The 17,774-nt window shown below is 35.5% G+C and overlaps 2 protein-coding genes across 3 annotated transcripts in view; both read right to left on the bottom strand.

Moving 5' to 3' along the window:
- The window catches only part of Ythdc1 (YTH domain containing 1), a 74,515-nt gene extending 61,895 nt beyond the window's left edge, over window positions 1-12,620 (bottom strand). Inside the window, exons 1-2 of the mRNA XM_089101488.1 lie at window positions 12,520-12,620; window positions 3,034-3,223 (exon numbers count right to left, since the gene is read on the bottom strand). Of these exons, the coding sequence (XP_088957614.1) occupies window positions 3,034-3,214 (181 nt within the window). The 5' untranslated portion in view covers window positions 3,215-3,223; window positions 12,520-12,620. The remainder of the gene's footprint in view (window positions 1-3,033; window positions 3,224-12,519) is intronic.
- Window positions 12,621-15,733: 3,113 nt separating this feature from the next.
- Window positions 15,734-17,774, bottom strand: part of LOC148943426 (U3 small nucleolar ribonucleoprotein IMP4) — a 50,740-nt gene continuing 48,699 nt past the window's right edge. For both annotated transcript variants that reach the window (XM_089100914.1, XM_089100913.1), the window contains exon 7: window positions 15,734-15,875. In XM_089100914.1, coding sequence (XP_088957040.1) covers window positions 15,748-15,875 — 128 coding nt within the window. In that variant the 3' untranslated portion in view covers window positions 15,734-15,747. The remainder of the gene's footprint in view (window positions 15,876-17,774) is intronic.

Here is a 17,774-nt window from a genome sequence, read left to right as displayed (position 1 = left end):
TGATATAAAAGGCTACTTAAGTTGAAGAAGAGACGTTCCGAATAGGAAGAGAGCCAAAAAATACGGGAGAAATTTAGCGTGAATGATACAATGGATTTCTGAAAGCTAATTAGGAAATCAACAAAAAATAGAAGGTAGACTGATTCAGTCCCTCACGCCGATCCCTGGCCAGAATACTTAGAACAAAATATAAAGAGATATACACCGAAGAGGACGAAAAGAGAGAAGATGAGGACATGAGTAGCTTAGAAGAAACAGCCGATTTTGAGTTGAATTCAGAGGATGCTAAACTACTGGAACCGGTTGGACAGGAGGAAATATGGCACGCCTTGAAAAGCATGAGAGGGAATTCAGCTCCGGGCATCGACGGAGTACCAACTAAGCTGCTGAAATGTTCAAGAGCATGGATACTGCCAGTGCTTGCATTGATATTCTCGGCAATTCTAAGTACACCTCTATGGCCAAAAAATTGGCAGATATCGATTATTATCCCATTATTTAAGAAAGGAGAAAGAAACCTACACAAGAACTATAGGGGGATAAGTTTAGGAAGTTCTATCAGTAAGCTATTTTGTAGAGTCCTTTCTAGTAGGATGGATAAATGGTTGCATTATAAAGGTATATTAATTGAATGTCAGGCAGGGTTTAGGTAAAACTATAGTACAATTGATCAAACATTTTGTTTACAGGCTTTAGCTAGTAAATATACGAGGCATAGGAAACATAGGCTATATACGGCGTTTATGGACATTAGGGGAGCATTTGACGAAGTTTCAAGGAGTTTGTTGAAAGTGGTGTTGATGAAATTAGGATTGCCAATTAGGTTAGTAGAAGTTATAATGAAAATGTATGAGGTGGTTAAAGTAGTAGTGAAGGTAGTTATTTCTTATTCTAGGCCAGTTTTAAGTAATGTAGGCCTCAAACAGGGATGCACTCTATCACCGCGTTTGTTTTCTCTTTTTATTAATGATATTGAGCAGTATTTTCGAAATAGAAATGTCCCTTTGTTAAAATTAATGTCGCTGGAGCTGTTTTTTTGAGTATTTGCAGATGACATATTAGTGCTTTTAAAATTGGCTCCAGATTTGCAAAAGATGTTAGATATTTTTGATAGTTATCTGGGAAGTAAAAAATTTGTTTTAAATATGAATAAATCAGTTATATTAGTTTTTGGAAATGATGAAAGGGAAAAGAATAAGTTTTATTTTAAAGGGAAAGAGATGAATGAAGTTAAAGATTATATTTATTTGGGATGTAAGTTCACAAGTTCAGGGAAATGGAGTGATCAGGTGCAAATAGCGAGTTGGAAGGGTCAGAAGGCTTCATGGGCATTATTGAAGAGTCCCCTTAGGCATCTAGGACCGGCAGATATTAAGCTACAGAAGAGAATTTTTGAGACGAAGGTAGGGTAAGTATTGAGTTACGGCGGGAAAATATGGAGGTTTGAAAAAGGGGAAAAATATAGATAAAAGATTTAGGACGTTTGAGAAGACTTTTAAAACTTAGTGGGAGATTCCATAGTCTGATGCTAAAGTGTGATATAGAATTGATTTCATCGAGGTTAAAAAGATTAGTTAGAATTATAGGATACTGGGAAAAGATGATTCGTTTACAGAATAATAGGTTAGTAAAAGCAGCTTATCTGGAGGTGTTGCAGGATAGAAGGAAATATTCATGGGCTTCCCAGGTGAAATCAATCTTAAATAGTTGTGGGTTATCAGGTGTTTGAAATGAAGGGAAGGGGATAGGGCTGGAAGTAGGAAATGTAGCAAAACTAGTAAAGGGAGTGCTTGAAGATCAGGAGATTCAGAAATGGCAGTGTGAAGTCGCAGCCTCGGTGTCCCTCGGCATTTACCGGCAATGGAAGGATGTCTGGGGATATGATAATTATTTTAAAGCGGGTTTAAATAGTGAAGAAATTAAGTGGTATACATCAGGGAGGGGTAATTTTCTAGCACTTGGAGAAAGGAGGAAATATTTAGGGAGGGTAAGGGTAAAGGAGGGTCCTTACTCAAGCCCTATGTGCGGAGAAAATGGGGAGGATCTGCTTCACTTCATGGCCCTTTGTCCCGAATTACAGGATCTAAGGACAGATTTATTTTTTGTTAATGTGGGGACAAGTGAGTGGTTGGTTTCAGTAATGGGATCAAAAAATTATGGGACAATAAGAATGATAGCAAAGTATATAAAATTGGGTATATCACATAGAGATAGATTTTTGTAAAAGGGGTGGGGTGAGTGTGGAAAGTATTGTTGTATGTGTGTAAGTTGTTTTCTTGTTTGTTATTTTTGTAGTCATGGCCCTTGATAGATGTAACATACATCTATCTATTTGTTAGTTTAATGGTATCATGTGCTTTATTATGTTTTTGTAATGTTTTGTAATTTTGCGTTGTTATTGTTATGTAGGCTATCATACTTTGCTATGAGTGTCATAATCATGTTATTATTTTGTGTGATTTTCCTTTTTTTGCCATGGCCCAAAGTGGCTTTTATTGCAATAAATATCTATCTATCTATCTATGCTTACCATTTGTCACTTTCTTGAGAATCTTAAATAATTTATACAGCAATTTGGCATATAGCCACAATGTGTTACTTAAAACTATAAGATTATCAAACAAATTCAATATATGGAAAGATTAAATTGTTGATTGTAACTGTTAGCACAAAAGTTTTAACCCTTCGGCCAGAAACTTCATTGGGGGACTTGGTGGCAGACATGCTGTACTTTCGCACACCCTTCCTGTTTACATTCCCCAGGTTTCTCCAGGTACCCATCTAGAGGTGGGTCGACTCTAACTGAGCTTACAGTCTTCAGTCATGCCACTGACCCAGAAAAGTTGCACAAAAGTTAACAAACGTTAATAAAAGCACAAAAGTTACTTACTTATATTGGTACTGAATCTCTCTCAACAAAATTTAGAATTTTGCATAATTACCTTCTTCAGTTTCATTCAATTTTACTCGGGTACAATTTCTCTCTCTCTCTCTCTCTCTCTCTCTCTCTAATTTAGAATTTTGCCTAATTACCTTCTTCAATTTCATCTCTGAAGTCTTCATCTGAAGACACTGACTCCCTGGAAACATTATCTTGCTCATCAAGAGCATCTTCCTCAGAAGTGACTTCTGAATGGGAATCATATTCTGGCCCTTCAACTTCCTCAGTTTCATCTGCTGGTCCTAAAACTTCATCTATGTCAGCTGTGGCCATTTTCAAGCACTAAAACATAATTCTTGTGCTTAACAGGATTATATACAAAAATATAGATGACAAATAGGTTATTTCATAGACACAAAGGACAATAATGAAATTGAGTCACAGAAATTTGACCTATGTTACTTGATTTTGACTAAAACAAAAAGATTAAATAACCAAAAGCCAAAAAGTAAGCATGAAAATCATAAGGAAACTTTGCAAAAGGAAATGAAAAGCAGTTTTTTCCTAAAAGACAAAAAATCTTTAGTATTTTCAAAATATTTATCATAGCTTTCCTTAGATACTGTCTATCAACATGCTCATGACTATATTGATTTTGTTCATATAAATTGTTTAATTACCTTTATGGTCCAGCAAAATAAAGAAAAAATCCTTTTGAGTTGCTGGTCAGTGATGATGGGGAGCCACTGAGTCAACCGCATCCCACTCTGTCTTTCATAGTTTAATGGAACAACTCTTGTCAATATCAACCTTAAAGGCATCAATGAAGGGAGCAATGACAGCAGTTGCAGTTGAAATGGAGCAATTGCTGTTGGTGAAGTAGCAGTTGTGGATCAACTCTTTGATGCCTGAACAAAAGTGTTGAGAAATTTAGCTTATTCAATTGAGATGGATAGTTGAGATTTTTGCATCCATCAGCTCAGCTTTTGCTGCCTATCTTTAGACATATTCTATTTCTTCTGGTAACCCTTTTTCAGGGTGCTGCAACACACACCTCGAATTCTAGAAATGGTTGCACAATATGCTTATACAGTTTGGTCATAACTTTGGATGATCTGCTGTGTACTGTAAGCTTGATTATGCCAAGGGTCAGGGATGCTTTGGCAACTGCTGTTTGTGCATATTTTTTAAATTTTAATTCCTCATCAACAACAAACCCCAAATCTCTCCCATCTGCCAAAGAGTCAATCAATCGTTTTAAACTATCCTCTCAATCATTTGGTACTGCCAAAAGGATAGTCTTTAATAGGCTACTTGTTTGACTAAGCATATACAGAACAGTATGCAGTATAAAAAAGGTGATTTGACCCCCTATCCTGGGGCTATAATGGAAGAAAAGTTCAGATAGCTAGGCCATATTTTGTGGCTAATGGATGACAGATTGCCAAAGGTTGTACTCTTTTGCCATCCATCTGAGGCCAAACAAAAGAAGTTCATCCCTGAATGGGACAGGGGGGGTGTCATGATGACAGATTTTAAGGAAATTGGAGGGAGGGGTGAAGAGTGAGACTTTGTATAGATAGGGATGGTGGTGGAGTATGTACAGCTGTTGGCCTCAAGTGCTTTGGTACTAGGGTCATTTTCTATAGGGTTGCAAACATTTTTATGCTTTAAATTGCAAACAGGCATTTTAAAGCACCTAATGTTATAGGTAATAAAACCCTCTTAGACACTCTCTAGTAGTAAGTTCAATAAACAGAAACAATTTCATGGAACCTAAACATATTTCCATATGTATGAGATTAGTTTTGCCAGAAAACAAGGATATTCACAAAATGAGAAGCAGTTTAAGATCAGATCCTTCTATTATACCTTAAAAAAAAAAAAAAAAAAAAAAAAAAAAAAAAAAAAAAAAAAACAAGGAGACTTTAATCCAAAGAAATTGCAAGTGTGGAAAAGTATATGGTACATTTTATAAAATTAAATTTGGTTTCAAACATTACCAAATAGAGAAGATAAACTCTTGGAGAGTCAAGGTTATCACTCAAATAAGTGCAAAAATTCATGATATAGAGACGTAAAGTAGCAGTGACTGCTGCTGCAAGTTCCTTGGTTGAAGGTTTAAATGCTGAGTTTTGTCATTACATAGACAGATACTTATTCAACAACAGATTTAAAAATAAACCAAATGAATCACCATACACCCCTGCAAGGCTCTATAGCTGGGAATGCAGACTGTGGGAAGGTAAATTTCATGAGCTACAAAGTGCTTTCTGCTAACTGCACAAGCTTATAAAGAAACCAAAGATGAAAAGAGGCCAAAACCATTGCTTTCTAAGGCCAAGGAAATACTTACTGAAGCAAAATATTGAAGAGAAACTGATTTCAAACCCCCTATATCAAAACTTTTTTGAGCAAGCAACCAACTTGTCAATCTTAGATAAAGAGGCAATAATTGAAATTTCAACAGACACTTCTCTGCTTTCGAAATTTAAACATGCAAATCTTGCTTAAATCTAGAAGCAAACAAAGAAAGAATATAAAAGCATCAATAATAAAGCCCTAAAGCATCCTTTGCCTTTCCAAAGTTCATCACTTGTTGAAACAGCATTTTCATCCAATGCATTTGTCATGAACAAACATGAAATAAACTTGATGCAGCTCCAGATTAAAGTGTCTATATTTCATCATCTGGCTTGGATTTTGCAAAGCTCAATTTGAATATCCAAGCTCATGGAGAAACATTAATTTTTCTGTTCATAGATTTTTATGATAAATTGTTTAAAAATAACCTTGCAAAATATTCTGCTACTAAATTTCTTAAGAGTATTACAGATGGTTAATAATACAATCATTCCATGATAAAAATCATTTAAGGGGTATCAGACTTAAAGATGTTGGGAACCACTGCCCTAAATAAGCACTTTACCTCTGTATTTACTCTACCTGATAATTACCCCCTCTGAAACCATCCTGTACATAATAGTAAAATCTAATAATAATAGTCAGTAGGGTAGACTTAGACACTCCTCTGAAGAAGCTGAACAAAAATAAGCTGGTGGGATGGTTTCCACACAAGGGTTCTTAAAAGAAATGTATGCTGAATTATCAAGCCTACTCATTTACATATTTCAGAAATCTATAGATGAAAAATATGTCCCTAAGATTGTCATACAGACTATATAAATCCCATACATAGAGGAGGTAGCAGGGAACATGCAAGAAATTATCAGCCAATCAGCATTACTTTTGCAGTCAAAAAGCAACAAGAAGAAATAACTAACACAGCAAAATGCTTGACAACCAATAATCAATAATATATTTTCATCTTGTCAAAATGGACTTGTAACTGGTCATTCAGTTGAAATAAACCTAACTTATTCACACACCTTCTAAACTAGAGTTTCCAGTTGACATAATCCACCTGGACTTGGCAAAAGCTTTTGACAAGATCTGCCATAAAAGACTCCAAATTAAGCTTCAAGCCATTAGATTGCGTGAGGATGTAGTTGAATATGTTATGCACCTTTGAACAAATTGAAAACAGGCAGTTAGAATATAAGTGAGGAAGGAAAGACATTGGCATGTTGGAGCAAAATTAGGGTCCATACTGGATCTGTTGTGCTCCATGTTGAGGAGGATGAAATTTTGTCACTGTGTTAGGGCCCAGTGACATGCCATAACAGAGGTCTGCTGGAGAGATGCAATTTAAGCCTGCTCAGTAATGGTGACCACAAGATAGGTATGGCTAATAATAACTATTCTTCAGTGGTTTAAAGTTGACACCCCTGCACAACAGCAACTCTGGAAAGAGTATGTGACATGGTTGGGTATGACAAGCAGCATCAGCCTCCCAACAAGACACTCTTAGGATGAGGTTAGCATCAGTGGGTAATTGAATGCAATGAGCAGTTACATTTATATTTCCATGTCTTGTCATTCTATTCCTTGTCATGTCTGGACTTAAAGGACACAGCTGTAGATGCGATCACCATTTCATCTAGAAGACTATTCTAGTCATTAACATCATGCATTAACCAGGTGTTTAATTAGCTTTCATGAGTGACTATATATCATGCTGGCTTTAATGTTTGGTAGAGGGGATTATCAGGTTGAGTATTATAACTGGAGGGCCAGCATCAATTCACCACAGCAGCATCTGAAAACAAGTGCTGGCAGCTGCACTCTTGTTGTAAGGGATATCATGTAGGTCAGCTATTAACTAATTAATTTATTTTATAACCCATCAAAAATACAAAGCAAGACAATGGGGTATAACAGAAAGAAAGAAAATGAAAAAACACATACAAAAAGAGGAGCAAATTAAAACTCAATAAGGTAAACAATTCAGAAAAGTAAGCCACTCCAAGGGTGTTAAACCTCATTAAATGTATCATACAAATAAAAATAATATAAAAAAATAATAACAACCAAGCAAAAAAAAGGAAACTAGTATTAAAACAAAAAATCCTTCCAAGGTGGTTGAATGGATAACCCATAAGCTTGGAAAAAAGCTTATCTGCAGCATCAAGAGGATCTGGCAAGCTGTATCTTTCCTGCACTCTACCATTCCTAATCCAAGGAGGAACCCAGATAAGGAACTTCAAGTATTTGAAATAGGCCCTCCTGATTTCTATTTAATCTGATTGGTTAAAAATTTCCCACAAAGGAACCAGGTATAGAACATGAGGGAGAGAAATAGCATTATATACTTTTGCAGGTGGCATTTACCAAGATTCAGCTGTGATCCAACTGTACCAGCATATGTATTACAGATCTTATGTTCAGTTTGGGCAATAAGTAATTTCCAAGTTGACTTTAGGGATGTACCAATAGGTAATCCAAAGTACAGAAGTTCTTGAGCAGTGGTAAAACATCAGATTCGCCCAGATTTACTCTATCAGGGGTTTCAGAATGGTTAAGATTAAATAATAGCACTTAAGACTTAGCTGCATTTAATTAATGACAAACCTCACTATAATTCTTAGCAATCTCCCTTAAACTTTTTCCCAAACTAAAGACAGCCCTACTTAGGTTAATAACATCATCCACATAACATAAAACAGACACACTAACACCATTCAATATACAGCAAGGCAATAAATCCCCTTGGGCTCTTAGGGTTGCATTATTATAAATAGTAGGAGAGGTAATGACCCCTTGTTTAATTCCAATATTCATACTGAGTTCTGAAGGAAGAAGCAAGGATCCAATCTTTAAACAGCATCAGCCTCCCAGAAAGACACTCTTATGATGAGGGTAGCATTAGTGAGTAATTGAATTCAATGGGCAGTTCCACTTATATTTCCATTTCTTGTGATTCTATTCCTTGTTAAGTCTAGACTTAGAGGACACAGCTGTAGGTGCAATCACCATTTCATCTAGTAGACTATTCTAGTCATTAACAGCATGCTCAGATAAGAAATGTTGAGATGTTTGTGCATTAACCAGGTGTTTTGATAGCTTTCATGAGTGGCCTCATATATGATGCTGGCTTTAATGTTTGGTAGAGGGGAATATTAGGTTGAGTATTATACTTTTGGGCCAGCATCATATCACCACAGCAGCTTCTGGAAACTAGTGCTGGCAGCTGGAGTCTTGTTGTAAGGGATATTATGTAGGTCAGCTATGTATTTTGTGGCATGCCTCTGAACTCTCTCAATTAGGTTAGTATCATAATTTTAAGAATAGAAGGTGAGGCATGCACCAAAATCCAATTCAGACCTGACTATAGCCTTAGAAAGACTTTGCTGTTTATAATGTCATAAATCTCAAGGAGATTGGTTTCAGCCAATTTCCCTGACTGAATTGCTAGCAAGTGCAACTTTTGGTAAAATTCTACTTTAGCTACTTTTGGCTATCTTGGAAAGGGGTTAGGTTAGGAAAATGAAACTTTCAGGGATGGGTCTACAGGCTAAAGTATGTCCTGTGAAGGTATTTTGAAGTGCCTACCTCCATGCCTTCTCCCTCTAGAGGGTCCTGAAATTTGCCTACATGACAGGTCTATACCTATTGAAATTTTGACAACAACATTTTACCTTAATTTTAAGTTATCAGTTTGTTTTTCTCTGGCTTAAGTTCTAAAAATGCAATTCCAGTTATTTGAGTAGAATTTTCAGCCATATCAATGATTTTTTTTTCAAAACTTAGGAAATGTATCTGCATATCTTTAAAACCTTATAAATTGGGATTGAGCAAAGTTGTGAAGCTGTTTGTGAATACCACCCTGAATTGGTAGGCCTATATATAGGGATGGGGGTGAAGTTTACTTTGATGTAAATGAATGTTGAATTTGGATTCAGGATGAATTCTGGCTATAGAAGTAAGTTTGTTTTAGTTACCTGAATAGTCTGTTGAAATAAACATTACCTCATAATTTAGCCTAGATCAATCCCTGAAAGTTTCATTTTCCTAACCTAACCCCTTTCCATGATAGCCAAAAGTAGCTCCTCTGGAATTTTAGATAAATTTCTAGGTAGCACTATAATTTAGCTAGAATGAAAGTGAAAACATCATTTGATGCCTTTTTTATTTTCTTTCATAATTCAATAATTGCTTCTGGTGCTAATTGCATCTTGAGCCCTTAAAGGCCCCCAAAGAGCAACAGAAAGAAAAGAGTAAGAGTATGAAAATTTACCTTAAATTCCACTTGCTAGCAATATGGACAAATCTAGTGTACATTGCATGAGCCATGGTTTGGTCTCCTATTTCTTATCAAGAATCACTTTGAAACTGTCAATGGATGATGAACTCACTGTCATTTTGCTCAGATTGTTCCAAAGGCTTATGATGCAGTTGGAGAAGAAATGGTTCATCTTCCCTATATTTGCATGCTTCCAAAAAAGCTTCACTGAATGACCCCTGATTCTTGATGATTGAGCAGGCTGGAATAAGACTTTGTCATCATACTGGGGCAGTTTGTAAGACATTATCATATCACCTATTTGCTGACAGTATGTTAGAGTTGGTAGCTTGAGGCACTGTAGTCAGCATGAATACTCTTGTCATTGAGCCCCTTTACACATTTAGCCACCCATCTTTGGACAGACTTGAGGGCCATCTGTTCTTTTTTTCTTAAGTGGTGTGGCAACACACATTCCAAATTCTAATCTCAGTCTCACCAGGCTCTTGTAGAGTTTTGTGATTATTGCTGGGGATCTACTTGTCATTGTGTATTTGATGAGACCAAGAGTTTGGTTTTCCTTTGCTACTGCAGCTTGGGTGTGGCAGTTGAAATTAAAGTCTTCATCTACAACAACCCCCAGATTTCTTTCAGAGGTGCTCTCAGAAAGTAGTTGCCTCACACCAGCATTTGCTGACAAGAGTATTGCCATCATGGGTCGTTTCTTCCAAAATGGAGAACCTTGCACTTATCTACATTAAACTCAAGCCTCCATATCTTGGCCTATTCACCAAAGCTGTCAAGATCTGACTGTATTGAAGTCACACCTTGCTGAGTTCCTACAGGACTAATGAGCTTTGAGTCATCAGTGTGCAGGCTCAGTTTGCCTGTAATGGTTCTTGGAGCATCATTAATGAATACATTGAAGAGTGTAGGTCCTAAAAATGTTCCTTGAGGAACCCCACTTAAGACTTCAGTTATTTCTGAGTAGTAAGCTTTGTCACCTTTACCAAAAACTCTGAACTGCTGCTTTCTTCCCTTTAGGAAAGACAGGATCCAGTCCACCACACCCTCATCAATTTCAATTGCCTTCAGTTTCAAACAAAGCCTTCAATGGCTGACTTTAGGCCTATTGCAAATGTTTAACGTAACTTGGGATTGCCTATATATTTGATCATTAGGAAGTGAGAAAGAAACCTGCCAAAATTCTACTTTAGCTACTTTTGGCTACCTTGGAAAGGAGTTTGGTTAAAAAAAATGAAACTTTCAGGGATAGATCTACAGGCTAAAGGATGTCCTAGGAAGGTATTTTGAAGTACCTACCTCTACTCCTTCTCCCTCTAGAGGGTCCTGACCTTTGATGGGTAAAGTTCTACCAAATCATATTATTGAGTTAGGAATAAAGTGAATACACCATTTGATGCCTCTTTTTATGCTGATTATAAATATAATAATCATTTCTATTGTAAATGAATTTCAGCCCCCCCCCCCTATATATGCCAATTCAGGGTATATATTTCTACATTAAGGGGGTGGGGGTAAAGTTTAAACTTACCTCCCATTTACATCAGAAACAAAATTTGCCCCCCCCTAATGTAGAAATATATACCCTGAATTGGCATATATAGGGGGGGGGGGGCTGAAATTAATTTCTGAAAGAAATGATTATTATATTTGTAATCAGCATAAAAAAAGGCATCGAATGGTATATTCACTTTATGCCTAAGTCAATAATATGATTTGGTAGAACTTTACCCTTTGATGACCTTTAAAATCTGTGTGTTATAAAACTGAAACCTTGTAAAATAGATCTTCTGCTTAAAATGAAGTCCAACAAAATTGTTTTCAGCTTCACAACTTTGCTCAATGCTGATTTATAGAGTTTTAAAGATATGCAAATACATTTCCGATTTTTTGAAAATTAACATTGATATGGCTTAAAATATGATAAATATCTACCAAATCATATTATTGAGTTAGGACTAAGTGAATACACCATTTGATGCCTTTTTTTATGCTGATTACAAATATAATAAGAATTTCTATTGGAAATGAATTTCAGGGTCAATATATATATGAAATCATATTATTGAGTTAGGACTAAAGTGAATACACCATTCAATGCCTTTTTTTATGCTGATTACAAATATAATAAGCATTTCTATCGGAAATTGATTTCAGCCCCCCCCCCCCGATAAATGTCACTTCAGGGTTAGGTTAGGTATAGCCTATATAGGGGGGGGGGGCTGAAATTCATTTCTGATAGAAATGCTTAGGCTATTACATTCGTAATCAGCATAAAAAAGGCATCAAATGGTGCATTCACTTTAGTCCTAACTCAATAATATGATTTTGTATATATTGACCAATTTCAGCCCCCCTATATATGCCAATTCAGGGTTAAGTTAGGTTAGGTATAGCCTAGCCTATATAGGGGGGGCTGAAATTCATTTTCAATAGAAATTCTTATTATATTCGTAATAAGCATAAAAAAAGGCGTCAAATAGTGTATTCACTTTATTCTTAACTCAATAGTAGGATTTGGTAGGCCTAGATATTTAGGCCTACCTAAAATATTACTCAAATAACAGGAATTGCATTTTCAGAACTAAAGCCAGAGAAAAAGAATCTTATAACTGAAAATTAAGGGAAAATGTTGTTTTGTCAAAATTTCAATTGGTATAGCCTAGACCTGTCATGTAGGCAAATTTCATGATCCTCTAGAGGGAGAAGGAGAGGAGATAGGAACTTTAAAATACCTTCCCAGGACATATTTTAGCATGTAGACCCATCCCTGAAAGTTTCATTTTCCTAACCTTATCCCTTTCCAAGATAGGTAAAAGTAACTAAAGTAGAATTTTACCTTTATGTGTTTCTTTCTGAGAAGTGAGAATTCTACACTGATACACAATTTTAAAACTATACGCCCAGACCTACAGTTTATCTCAGCTCAATAGAGGATTTCAGATAAGTCAAATTAATTTTGGGTCTTTAGAATGATCAAGCATACACTTACAACAGGGTTTATCAGACAGTTGTTTGTTTGTTATCAGACAGTTAATGCTTTGTTTTGGCAGACATGCTTCTTCACAGGATCTTCTTGTTCTTTCCAAAAAATTAGGCTATTTGCGGCAGGTGACACTAATAAAATTCCAGATGGTATTCCTCGTTTCTGAATAGTTGAAAGATATACGCTGGATGAACACTATTGTTCCATAGCTGCTTAACATACAAACCTAGAATGATCTATGCTTGGTCGGTCATTCATTAATGGAAATAAAATAGGTCCCATAGCTACCAATGCTAAGCCACAAGCACGTATACCTAGTATGCTTAGATAATACTGGTGTCCTTCAGCACAACATTAGAGGGGGGGAGGGGGGTTACAAAAAAAAAATCAAAAACGCATGAAAAATTTGTTTATATCCATTTTTGTAACGTTTTTAATATTCAGAAAAACATTTCGGAAGGGGTTCAAACCCCCTCCCCTGAGTTTGGCCTTGCTTCCACTATCCCAGAATTTTTAGGAATTTCCCCGAAAATCTCGCAAAATCGGAGCGGCAAAAATGCTTGGGCCTAAAAGGGTCAAAGCATTATATCCGGCCCTGTTTAAAACATCGTAATTTGAAAATGCAAATTGATAAATTTTGAAATTTACGTTTTCACCCTCACTTACGTTTTAATTTGGCAGAAGTAATTCATTGTATAACTAAATATTTTTTAACTGGCTTTAATAGATTCTTCCCTTTTATTTCTTATTTTCTAAGTTGTTCTTTGCTAGGTTTTATTTTTACAGTACCAGGTTTTTAAGTCCATGCTGCTTTGTTGCTCATTTGTTTATTTCAAGTTTCTGTGTTTGCGCTCATGACACCATTTTAAAGGTACAGGAAAAATATCCGTAGCAACCTTATATTTTTTGTTTGGATTTCTCTTGACTGAAGTGACGTGTTCCGTTTTTTCTGGGAGAAACTAGATTGGCAACTCAGCCAGTCATTCATTCGAAATACTGAATTCAAACATAACGCATCCTTAGGAACTTCAAGTGAACTAAAATTTTGAATAAACCCTTTGGGCAAAAAAGCTCTTAAAATCTCGATTCGGCTTTATCGACAAAAAATATATGTATTGTATATGTGTGCGTTCCCTATCCTTTTCTGCGAATTTGATTACCATTAGAAAACTTACACATCCTCAAGTACTAGTATTAATTTTTGGGAAGTGATAACTATTAAAAAACAAATTTTGAATCTTAGACTGAAAGTCGTAAGGCATCTAATACCTAAGATACAACCTATTGAATTTTATAATTTTAACAATCCAAATGTATCAGCTTTTCGTCCCTTCTTTTGAACTAGCATTTCAAGATACTTTCCCTTTGTGATGGTAGCGATGCAAATAGTCAAAAAGTTATCTCTTTGAATATGCAATGAACTATTTTGGAATTACTAATACTTGTTGATATGAAAATAGTCAGTATTTCATTCCTTCCCTCTTATTAAATTCACTGAATTTCAATAAAAGTAATGTTGAACCGACCTTGATGTCAAAGGTGCATTATGTTGTAACAGTAAGCAAAAAGCCTAAGGTATGCTTAAATCAACCCTGTCAGTTTCTTGTTCTACTTCTTTTGGGGACATTCGACATAATAATTAAAATCGCTTATTCTAGACCTCACTCAATTCTACTTGCAGACAGTACTTTGATCAGCTTTCCCTGACGCATGGAAGGTTTTTTGCTGACAGGTCTTTTACTGACACATGGGGCTATCTTTGATCAGAGGGGCGATAATCTAGAGCCACAAGTCCCGTCCTTCTTCCATTTTGGTAAAAGCCATTTAAGGTAATGATTTATCTTGATCCTGGTCAGTAAGGTTTTATGTTTGATGCAAAAGCACCAACGTATGGTGTTGGTATGCAGGCTAATGATTTTTTCGCAAGATATTCTTCGGGTTATCTGCAGACGTACCCAAACCCTTGTGAGCCAGCCACCATATTGTATTCTTTAAAGCATTGGTGTCTGATTGCTTTATTCGAGACATTTTTTGGCTATGTTCGGCCGTTTAGGCTTAGACCGGCGCAGAGGTTTACAAATATACTAATTTCATTTGGTTTTTCCTTATTGAAAATAGGTAACTTAGAAAAGGGTTTTGTTCAAGGAAATACTAGGAAACGACGATCCAATAAACGCCATTAAAAAATGGATCGCCAACTAGCTTGCCAAAGGAAAACAAGTATGGGTCTACCTCGCTTTTTAATGACCTTTAAAAAAAATTAAACTAATTGAACTTAAACATGATTTAGGCTTTAGATAACTGAACATTTCAAAAGACTGTTTAAGGTTGCGGTAAAAAAGTTTAATTGAAGGAATAACCATTGAACTTATTTCGTAAATTAAGTTTAAAAGAAAGGTATGGGGCTACTCTCTGTGACCCTTTCCTACATATAAACCTTTTGGATGGAAATGGTATACTATTCGGAATAAAGGAATACCTCATACACGGATAAAACATGGAAGGGATTACCTTCTTTTTGGTAATAATAGACCATAATATATGGTTGGTTCACATTTAAATGAGCAACTTTTTGGTAGCAAATAAATTTGCTGCTTGTGCTGGTCAATTTTCAGTTTCTTCAAAAATATTTTCCCAAATGTTGCCTTTTAAAAATAAGTTTATTCAGAATGTTTGTACTTCACGAAAGAAAAAAAAAATAATCAGGAGAACTAAGTATAATGTATGAAACAATTTAAATTAGCTTGTCCTTATTCATCATTTTCAAGCTTATGACTGTTTAATAAATGTAAATTGATAGCTTGAAGAGACTGATTCTTAAATAAACAAAGTAAAACTGTCTTTTAACATCCATCAACATAATCATGAATAGCTTCAAGACACGACTAATAACTGACACCGTTTTTTAACATTGCAAGATTCAGCATTGTTCGACATCTATATTATTTAGCTCATCAAATTTGGACTGATAGTCTTCTTCAACAAAAATCGATATTGGTGAAAATCAATACAGGTGAAAATCGGGAAAAGTGGAGTAAACCAGCTCCACTGAAGAAAAATGAGTAAAAACTATAGGAAATGGAAAGTGTTGAATTATCCTTTTGTTGTTTAATCTTTGGTTTTTTCCTTTTTTGTTTAATTTTTGTATATCATAATACTTCATGACCCATGTTCTTAAATAAAAAAATAGCTAAATAAATAGATACACTTGAAATAAAAATTGGGAAAAGATTTTTATTGAACCCAACCATCATCAGGAGACAAAAATCTGCGTTTCTTTGTCGTATTCATGTACGGTTTGTAAGCCCACTCAACATTTGCAGCTGATGCTTCATCTATTGTTCCAAGTTTGATTTCATACACTGAAAAAAAGAAGGATGTCAACTGTAGGGAAGAAAGGAAGAACAAGACAGATACGGGCAACTGAGCTATGATATCTCAAGGTATGCACAAAGGTGGGCGGGAGGTTACTCAGGGCTCGCACTCCGTCCCATGTTTTGAGATTCTATTTCACGATGTATTCTATAATTTCTTAAACGTTTGGCACTATTTTGTCCATTGGTCAATGTTCTTTAAATCTGTACCCGTTCCAGTATCTCAATCTCTACTAAAAAATAAATGTGTGCTTACTTGCCTCGATATCTCAAATTTCAGGATAATTCAGCGTTTTTTTTACAATCCCTTGATGTATAGAGGATGGGCATTAAGTAACAATATAAACAGTTACTCCTTAAAATATTATTAACAAACATTTATTTTTATTATCAATATGCTACATTTGGGTCTTGTTAATGTAGAGTTTTATTAATGTATCTAAGTCGGGTTTTATGGATTAGTAGTCACTGACTGAGCTGAAATTGAACACAAGATGATGAAAAACACCACCCCCCTCCTCTGCCACTCACCTCGCTCTCAAGATCAACCCAAAAGAAACAAAATATATGGAAAATGGCTCAGCTACAGCTGGAACGCTCCAGAACCTTCCCTGATTCAAAATGTTTTCTCTAGTATATTATGCAGGAGATCGGAACTTAAGACAGAAAATATGTACAACTGAAATTTCATTGAATTGGTCAGTTAAACGATTAAGCCTGTCTATTTTCAATTTATATTCAACTAAACTTTCTTTTTCAAGCAATTACAATTACAATTTAGTTAAATTTTACATACATTCCGATTAAAAAAAAGCCTGAAGTTTAGGTATTATAGTATTAGATTCACTATTAGGACTTCAAGGTTGTAGCATCTTTTATTCTATTGGTAACATTATTATAATTCTTTTTCTGATATTTTGCTGAAAGGTATTTTTCGAACAAAGATAAAATAGAAAAAAAAATGTAACTCAGATTTACATTTGTTTATACTATACATCTGGGATTTTATATACTGTCAAATGCCCAATATATCTTGACAATGCTAAATATTATGAAAAAAACAAAAAAAAATTAACATCAAATCTCAAAAAACATAAATATTTAAAATCTTAAAAAAAATACAAATTCCCCGGAAAAAAACTTCGAGAAAATTGAACCAAAAACACGACCCTTAATGGGCACTGACACCCCCTTTAGGAGACAAAAGAGTTAACTTCATAATTACAAGTTGTAATCCCTTATAATCTTTACAGCTTTGAATTCTACATGAACCACGAAGCTTATTTTGTATTTTAAAAGTTTTTCAAAAATACTCTAATCATATGTCACGAGCAAGTGATGTTTATAATCGGGTTTACCGGATATAAAACTTCCAAAAAGGCACACCTTTGTATTAAGCTTCAAATGTTCCCAACATTTCACTAGAACATTTCATAAAAAGGTTATTAGAAAAAACATGCCATGTGAAGTGATACCAAGGGGTATCGTTTGAAGTTGTCTTCAAAACTCCTATTAAGAGACCACCAGTGAATCCAAAAGCATACGTCACAAAGCTTTCCCAAGAGTAATGACCATCCATAAAAAATAATCCCACATCTATCACTTAGTTTTTTAGATGTTAGGCATTATGAAGATATACGGGACACCGTACATAAAAGAGTGTGACAAATTACCCCTGGATCTCAGAAGCCAGGGTACTTACTTGTGGCGGGAGTCAAGGTTTCCGTCTCACCCGGCATCGACAATCCTGGAGATCTCCTTGAACCATGCTAAACTACCTTCTGCAAGATACTCTGCAAATGAGAGCCATTGAGTTCACAACCTGTAACCAAACTGGCCATGCACCCCCCCCCCCCCCGATAGGTTCAAGATCCGACTTGGGTATGT

This window comes from Artemia sp. Qi Xiang Cuo, chromosome 15 (genome assembly GCF_049724085.1).
Source record: "Artemia sp. Qi Xiang Cuo chromosome 15, ASM4972408v1, whole genome shotgun sequence".
In the NCBI taxonomy this organism is placed as follows: Eukaryota; Metazoa; Arthropoda; class Branchiopoda; order Anostraca; family Artemiidae; genus Artemia; species Artemia sp. Qi Xiang Cuo.
This window is presented reverse-complemented; position numbering and strand designations above follow the sequence as displayed.